The 9,114-nt window shown below is 33.2% G+C and overlaps 2 protein-coding genes across 2 annotated transcripts; both read left to right on the top strand.

Annotated features, from left to right (window-relative positions):
* The first annotated feature begins 7,548 nt into the window (after positions 1-7,548).
* Positions 7,549-8,082, top strand: LOC131859870 (class V chitinase-like). The gene has a single exon (XM_059214084.1). It carries the CDS (start codon positions 7,549-7,551, stop codon positions 8,080-8,082), a length of 534 nt encoding a protein of 177 aa, XP_059070067.1.
* A 69-nt stretch (positions 8,083-8,151) lies between these two features.
* On the top strand, positions 8,152-8,822 carry LOC131035512 (class V chitinase CHIT5-like). Its single transcript, XM_059214085.1, has one exon. It carries the CDS (start codon positions 8,155-8,157, stop codon positions 8,647-8,649), a length of 495 nt encoding a protein of 164 aa, XP_059070068.1. The 5' UTR covers positions 8,152-8,154; the 3' UTR covers positions 8,650-8,822.
* The last annotated feature ends 292 nt before the right edge of the window (positions 8,823-9,114 follow it).

Raw genomic sequence — 9,114 nt, 5'->3', positions numbered from 1 at the left:
GGATAAAGAAATAAATAGAGATATGGAGATATGGAGAGAGATAGAGAAATAAGGAGATACAAGTAGAGAAATATATGGATAGATAGAGATAAGATACATTCAAGTGAGTTATAAATAAACATATATATATATATATATATATATATAGAGAGAGAGAGAGAGAGAGAGAGAGAGAGAGAGAGAGAGAGAGAGAGAGAGAGAGAGAGAGAGAGAGAGAGAGAGAGAGAGAGAGAGAGAGAGAGAGAGAGAGAGAGAGAGAGAGAGAGAGAGAGAGAGAGAGAGAGAGAGAGAGAGAGAGAGAGAGAGAGAGAGAGAGAGAGAGAGAGAGAGATAGATATGGAGGAAGAGTTGAGTTAAAAGAATCTAATGAAACAAAGAGAGAGATGAACATAAAAGTATATATAGATTTTGAGATAAAGATGAAGGTAGAAGAGAAAGAGGGCAAGAGGGAGAGGGAGGAAGTTGTTTGAAAGAGGAAAAATAAAGAATGGAGAAAGGTAAATGTATATAAAGAGACGAATATATATGAGAGGGATAGTGTAAAAGAGAAAAAGAGAGGGAGAGAGTGTTAGTTAGAGGAATATTGATAGAGAGATGGGAATATAGAAAGAGGGATTTAAAGGAGATAAATAAAAATAAAGAGATAGATAGGGACATATGATTATGACAGAGAGGTAGATCGATAGAGAGGTAAAAGAGAGAGAAAGAGAGAGAACAAGGATGGATATAGAGAGAAGGAGATATTGACAATAGAGAAATTGATATTTTATTGTCTTTTTGGTCAATAATCAAAATATGGCATGTCTCCACGGGAAGCGTCCACCAACCTAGTACATCATTTGCTTAAGGACTCAACAATTCACCTTTAAGGTCTCTTAGATCTACCCATTACATATAATACTAACATATTTTTCCTATAAGATGAAATACATCCAATTAATAAGAAAAGGGAGTAGACATTGATGAGTAAATTAGATGCATGATTTTCTTATGATTATGGGATATAGAATATAGGATTGACAATGGTGGAATGTTGTGTGGGACATCTCATGTTTCTAGTAGTTTGAGAGATAGTGTGGTGCATTTGCAAAATCAAAATATCTTTAACCAGATATGGGAAATAGATTTATAGCTTCACACCTTATGAATCATTATTTCTCAACAAAACTCCATAGATTAAGTAACCTTGTAGTTTAAGAATGTCCATCTAGTTCGTAAACATCTCACAAAATGTATAAAATTTATGCATGTTTCAAGGAAAGTCATTTGATTAAACTCTCCAAGTTAAATCATCCCAATAAGTCATAATGGATCATGCTAGGTTCTTGTTAAAATGGCATGGGCCTTAACAATCCATAAATCAGAAGATCAGTCAGCTTAAAGAGCATCAATTAATGTCAACAACATTGATCACCAAGGACTTACATTAATAACCATATGAAAAGTATTTTGCCTTGTGATTTTTTGCATGTATCCCACCTTCACACATGAAATATAATTGAAACGTAAATTATCCATAAAATAGATATATAAATAAATAATAATAAATATATTAATATATCATATATTAAATATAAATATAATTATACGATTATATAATATAATATTGAAAGTAAATTTAGTAAATACTAATGAAATTACCTACAACAAAATGACATTTTTTTTTCTATTTCTTTTGTATATTTTAAAAACTGTTCTAAAAACTACAATGTAGAAGGAAACCTCTTAGAATTTAGACACTAATTTATAATATTAAAAATTTAATCATATTATTTGCTTAATAAAATTTGAAACCAAAAAAATAATACAACAAACAAATTATCTTTAAATTTACAATAACATATTTATTTTACTATTAAAAATAACAATTTATAAATTACAAACACTAAATATACAGTATCTTGTAATATTATAAAAGAATTTTAAAATATAAATTATTAATATTTTTTAATAAATTTAAAAATTGATGGGGGATCACCCTGCCTAGACCAAAATGGTATGATGACTAGACTAATCTTGGAAAATGTACAAAAAAAATAAAAATAAAAAAATAAATTAATATACTTAATCATATATATAATTTATTTTTAGATACGAACAATATCAAAATTATATATTTTTAAATTTTTTATAATTTATATTTAATAATAAACCTTCATAAATTCTCTATACTCTTGTCTTTCTACCCATATTGTTAAAATGTTTATTACTTCAAAACCTTCATAAATTTTTAATTATAATCTAAAACCTATACACCCTATCAATCTTATCTATACTTGTTTATTATTAAATACTTTTCTTCCAATAAAAAATATCTATCACCTCTGCTCTTCACACTAAAACAATAATTCCAAAATATATAGAAAAGTGTGTTGTACAAATACATGAGAAAAAATCCACGAAATATAATTGCACATACCCGTATTAAATACGTTTTCTTTATAAAGTGTAAGGTGATTGATAAAAAATTAAAGACATCCGCTGTAGTTGTGAGAGATATATTGTTAATAAATTCTATGGATGCAATTTTTTATATTAATAATATTATTTAAAGCATAGACGATGCATTTCCCAAAACAATTGGTGGATGGGATCACACGACAGGTTGTCAGTTGCACAATATTTCTGTTCTTTTTTGGTGGTTGCTAGGGTTTCGTCAGAAAGGGCAAACGAAAATAGAAATGATAAAAAATGAAATTTCTTTTTTATGGTAAATCTAACGGTCATTCGTGTTTCAATCGTCTTTGATCTTCTCTCATAAATTGTACGCCGTTGATGATCAAAGTCAGCTCAACCCTTTCAAATAAGGGAACCCCTTTGGCGTAATTATTTTCTTTTACGGTAAATCCAACGACCATTCGTGTTTCAATCATCTTGCATCTTCTCTCGTAAATTGTACGCCGTTGATGACCAAAATCAACTCATCCCTTTCAAATAAGGGAACCCTTTGGCGTAATTATTTTCGTTTGACAACGGAATAGGAGAATAAGTCACCGTGGTCGGTCAGGGGGTGCAGAATCAACGCGGAATCTAATAAATTATATCGTAAATTGTATGATGTTGATGACCAAAATCAGCTCATCCCTTTCAAATAAGGGAACCCTTTGGCATAATTATTTTCGTTTGACAATGGAACAGGAGAATAAGTCACCGTGGCCGGTCAGGGGGTGCGAAATCAATGTGGAATCTAATAAATTATAGCGTTCCACAATCCATTCAACACGTTGTTGTGTCGTCTTTGTCAATAAACCCCAACTTTCGAAAGCATTTTCTCAAGCTTCTCTACAAACAAGAGATAAATCTTGCATTCCGTTTTTTTAAGTGGTTTCTTCTAACCAAAATGTCAACTCTCCCTCCGTGGATTACACCCAAACGGGATGGCTTAACCATCACACACTAAGCTTTGACTGCTTAGGTGGCTGGTGTGGGCCCATACCTTCTCACAAATCCATTCCGTCTAGTCCCATTTAGCACCGTTAATGTTTGAATTCAAACTTTATTCCCGCCTAATGATTCCCATTTATGTTGCCGCTGTCATGAAATGGTAAGGATTTTTATAGCCCGATAATTATCAAATATCATAGTTGGAAACGCTATGGTAGAGATTCAATCGAAATGTGGAAGCACAGACAAGGTACATGAACGGTTTTACCGAATGCCTTGAAGAAATATGGTCTCATGGAATGTTGTGATTGTAGGGTATGGAGAAGATCCATTTCTTGAAAAGGATTTAGACGATTTCAACCAAATGAGATGGGAAGGTGTAAAGCCAGACATCGCAACCTTTGCCAGCTTCCTCTTAGCCTCTACGAAAATGGGAGCTTTGGAACAGGGGATGGACATCCATCACAAGAATTTATTCAGATCTCGTAGCTTCAACTGTCTTGGCTGCCCTTTTAAATATCCGTGCAAAATGTTTAAGCATAGACAAGGCACATGAACTGATTGACAGAAGGCCATGATTGTAGGATGTACAAAATCTAAAAGCATAGGAAAGGCACCTGAACTGTTTGACAAAATGCCTCAGAGAAATATCTTCTCATGGAATGCCCTGAATGGGATATTAACAAAAGAAATGGGCAGTTCCAATGAGTGAGTTCTAATATCAAATTCAGTGACAGATAATTTTTGAGCTTATCAATAGCTTTACAATAGTTTGTAATTTTAAAAGATACTCTGGAAACAACATTGTATTATCCACATTTCTAAATGAGACCATGGATACCCACTTGCTCAATTTCTTCTTCTTCTCGTGCAAAACAAACACTCTCCCATGTTCTTCCATCATGACCTACCTAATAGTTCTAAAGGACAATTTTGTTCATTTGTAAATAACAATGCAAGTTCTCTTTCTTACCATAAGGACTGTTTCTTAGTAGTCAATCTAGTTATATGTAATCTAAATTACTATTTTGCAACAATCAAGCAATATTATAGTTCGAATTTTGCTTAGAAACTAAATTGAACCCTTTTTTGTGGGGTTTCCACAACCTCAATTTAATTTTCTTACAAATCCTCCATTAAAAATCTTGGAGAATGAGATGATAACAAAAAAACAAATTAATTAAATTACAAGGCTTCCAAAAGCAACAATTTAAATGCATCTTGAGTAAACAAAAACATTCCACCCATGCTTCTCATGCCGCTACTACTTATACTTTTAAATCTTCAATATATTAGTGAAGCAATTTGATCAACTTAAGAAGAAAATGGATGCTATCTTTGCGACTTTGACTCAATTACATTAAATAGATGTTTCTTATGAAGAAAAGGATTGAAATTATTAACTATAATCAATGGGCCCTTGAACTATTGGCGAAGTCGAATGGTTCTTAATGAACCCATCAAGGATCAAGTCTTGCTAAGTGTGTGGCTTCGACATCTTGAAATAGGATGAGGTCGAGATCATGCCTCGGGTGAATTTGGATACCCCTTAGTCCTTGGCTTTTATGATAACTCTTGTTCTCTACCAATAAAGAAAGAGGAACACAATTTCATTCTTCAATATATATGATAAAAGAGAATTTTTCATCTTTATTATCCAAATAAGAATAAGAAAGCAACTTTTAACAATCTCAATGCTAATTGATTTGATAACACTACTTTACAGATCAAATAGTTTTTTTAGGATATTTATAATCTCATCATTTCCTTTAATATTTGTGTTGTGTTGATTTTTGATTCCTTAGGCTCGCCTAATTCTTTTCTATATCATTTTGAATTAAAAAATTGTGAGATATTCTATCTATTATTTTTTCTGTAATGAATTTTTGATTTATAATGCGTACAAAAGATTGGTTTAACCTAACTTCCTATAAACTAATTATAGCTAGCTATATTAAATTCTACATTTGATTAGCATTTGGACAAATCTCTCCTTATACATACCCTTGCATAAATCCTTGAATCTCCCTACATAATTAATTCATCTAAGATTTCAATTTTTTTAAAGTGAAAGTCAATCTACTCCAAGATTGTGTATTACCACTATTCTTGAAGAAGACTATAAATTCTAAATATATTGAAATTTATTGGATTTTAAGATCCGATAAATCAAAACAATTGACAATTTTTCAAGAAGAGGTCTACACCATTTGACATCCTTGGTCCTCCATTAAGGACATTAGCGCTTTCGATTTCATTAGAGAATTCTACTAGAAATAATCCTCTTGAGAGGAATTTCAGTGTATAAGAATCTCTTATTTGATTTTCAATTTAATTTTTCATTTTCCTTTGGCAAGATAGGAGCCAATAAAATTTATAATTTGAGCAAAGCAAATGAAAGATGAATTTCATTCTCTAGGCACAAATTATTAGATGAGGATCTTGATTGATGGAATATAATTATTGTTAATTTTCCCTAGCCTCACTGCTCCTCTTAACGTTGATTTCCTTTCTTGAAAGGTTAAAGATTCCTTAGTCCATTTCAAGAACTATATTCATGGACATTATTAAAATAATATTTTGTTGAGATATGATTGATTATTAAAAAAAATGACATTCTTTTATTTCCTTTTTGCCACTCATGATATTCATGTATTCTTTTTGTAAAGTGTACTTCTTCCTTGGAGCCATTCAAATTAGAAAGATTCTTCTTGCCTTTTTGTGCACCTTTTCTTGAAATTTTTCCTAACCATTGTTAGTTTATTTCTCAATTAAATTTTTCATCAAATTCATGGTGATTATGCTAATGATGATTTACCAAACCCTCAAAATTGGTTCATAATTTGTTGCTCCAATTCACTCACGTGTGGTTTCTCACTATTTCTTATGGAATATTTTAATTATTTGTATAGTTAAATGGATATGTTAAGAACTCATTACATATTAACATGTTATAGTCACTATAGTGAATCACTATTATTATTTATAAGTTTATAGAGCCATTTTTCATCAACTTAGAGACAATCTATAATTGATTATAGAGCTTACTAGGAATATTTTCATAATAAGTATGCCCTCAATCATAAACCTAATTAAATCAAAGTTGCACACATTATGTTTCTATCATCCTTAAATTTATGCTTCATTAAACTAGTTTATTAAATGGTTCATATAGTGCACAACTAAGGATGATTAGGCTCTATAAATCTAATTAAAATAAATTAGCATTCCTTAGGGAATTATTATCTTTAATTTGACATGTGATGTGACCAATAAAATTATTTGTTTAACCAAGTGTTCAATTGCAACAAGCCCTTTATATGAGTAAGGGAATTTGTTATGTTTTATGAATTAGTATGTTAAAAATGTATAATACCTTAATTTCATTATCATTTAAGGAACTAGAGTTACATCAACGAAAACCTAATTTAAAATTAAAAGATCAATTAAGAGAAATCCAAATACCATGACACACCATGATAAAGGAAATGAATAGCACTAGCCTTTGGTCTAGCTTTTAAACTTGAAGCACATGAAAGTGACATAGATTTTTAATGCATTTTATGTTTTTATTTAAATTTTAAATAAAAATATTAAATTATATATAAAAAATTTACATTTTTCTTTAATAATTAAAAAATTTCAAAAAATGATACCATCTCAAGATATATTATGTTCTCTAGAGCATCATATTTATTTATTTATTTTAAAAATAATATATATATATATATTTTAGATAAAAAGTATATTATTTAAAGTTCAACGCCTTGTCTGCTTCCACAGTTTGCATACGTTTGCCACAGCATTTCCAACCGTGCCAGCTCACCACAGAGCTCCCATTTTGGTACAATCTGGAAGAATGCTAGGAAATAAAAATTGCCCAAAGGCCGTTAGGAAACACGTACTGAATTCGCTAGACTTGCTGCGTGGGAGAAATTTTAGAATTTGAATGCTAACGGAAACGGGACAAACGGCAACGGATGGTGGCAAAGGGAATGGGCCCACACCTGCCACACTAAGCGGTCAACGCTTAGTTGTGCTGTTTAAGGGTGGCCCAAACCATTCAAACACGTCAGTCAACAAGCGCAGGCGCTGTGTATATAAATCACTAATACCACGTCTAATCTAACTACAATTGTATCATTCTACACGAGTCTGTGAATAATGGAGCGCCAATTGCAGGTCCTGCTAATCAGTCTCATCTTAATTTGCCCCACAGCCATTGCCGTGAAAGTGGGTTACTGGCCTGCCTCTGATTTGCCTCCCTCCTCCGTCGATGCCTCTCTCTACACCCATCTCCTCTACGCCTTCGCAGATCTCAATCCCCAAACATATGAGGTCACAGTCTTTGCAGCGAATCAGGAAAGCATAGCACTCTTCACCTCCACAGTGCAGAAGAGCAATCCCTCAGTGAAAACCTTGCTTTCCATCGGCGGAGGAAATGCCAAGATGGAAGACTTCTCCACAATGGCTGCCGATTCTTCACTGCGCAAAAAGTTCATCGGCTCCGCCATATCTCTCGCCAGGCAATATTCATTCCACGGCGTAGATCTCGACTGGGAATACCCACAAACTCTGGCGGACATGGAAAACTGGGGGCAGCTGTTCACAGAATGGAAAGCTGCAGTGGTTGAAGAGTCTGGAACCTCCGGCAAGGATCCCCTGCTGCTCACCGCTGCCGTCTATTTCTCAAACTAGTTCTTTCAGTGGGGCGAAGTGAGAGAATACCCGATCGATTCTATAACTGACAATCTGGACTGGGTGAACATAATGACCTACGATTTTGTCATCCCAACTCAGATCAACGAGACGGGAGAGCACGCAGCTCTGTATGATCCCAACTCTAACTTCAGCACCAGCTATGGCGTTGAGTCGTGGTTGAATGCAGGTCTTTCTGAGCAGAAAATTGTTGTGGGGATGCCCATTTATGGATATTCATGGATGTTGAAGAGCATAGAAAATGTGGGAATAGGAGCCGAGGCCAGCGGTCCAGGCAACCCCGATGTATATACCTTTGCCCAAATTAAGGATTTTATCAGTAACAACGCCGCCACCGAGGTTAATGACACAACCACTGTGTCGGCTTATTGCTATTCTGGGCTTGTATGGATTGGGTACGACAACGAACAGTCTGTTAGAGGCAAAGTGGAGTATGCCAAACAGAAAGGCTTGTTGGGGTATTTCTTCTGGAACGTCGTTCAGGATAGCAACTGGGCTCTCTCCATCGCAGGGAAGACTAACCTTTCTGTCTTTCAATTTTGTTGATTGATCAGCTTTCATTGTTGAACTAGTTTTGATTGTGGAATTTGTATATCCCTGCAGCCTCGAATGCAATGGGTCAGTGATCACGTCGATGGCGATGGTTTTAAGTCAAATAATTGAGAAGCGGTTGTGCAAGCTTCTCACTATTATGCCATTTGAAGGAAGACATCATATAAATAATAACTAGCAATCACATCTTATTGTGCAATGGGTACGCCGAGGATATCTTTGATATTGTATTTAAATTAGTTTTGGATGTTGAAAAATATATGCAATTAACATTCTAATGTTCCTTTATTTGTACAAATTATTTTTGCAAACTCTTTTGAATTGGAAGTAACTAATAATACAATGGTGTTACGAATAAGGGAAATTATCGTATTGTAAAATTTATACATGTAGAGTATGAAAATGAGATATAATTAGAAAGTTAAAAATTGTACAACTTTTTTTACATGCTTGATTGTT

The sequence above is a fragment of the Cryptomeria japonica genome, chromosome 11 (assembly GCF_030272615.1).
Source record: "Cryptomeria japonica chromosome 11, Sugi_1.0, whole genome shotgun sequence".
In the NCBI taxonomy this organism is placed as follows: Eukaryota; Viridiplantae; Streptophyta; class Pinopsida; order Cupressales; family Cupressaceae; genus Cryptomeria; species Cryptomeria japonica.
Note: the sequence above shows the minus strand (reverse complement) of the source record. Positions and strands in the feature narration are given on the sequence as shown.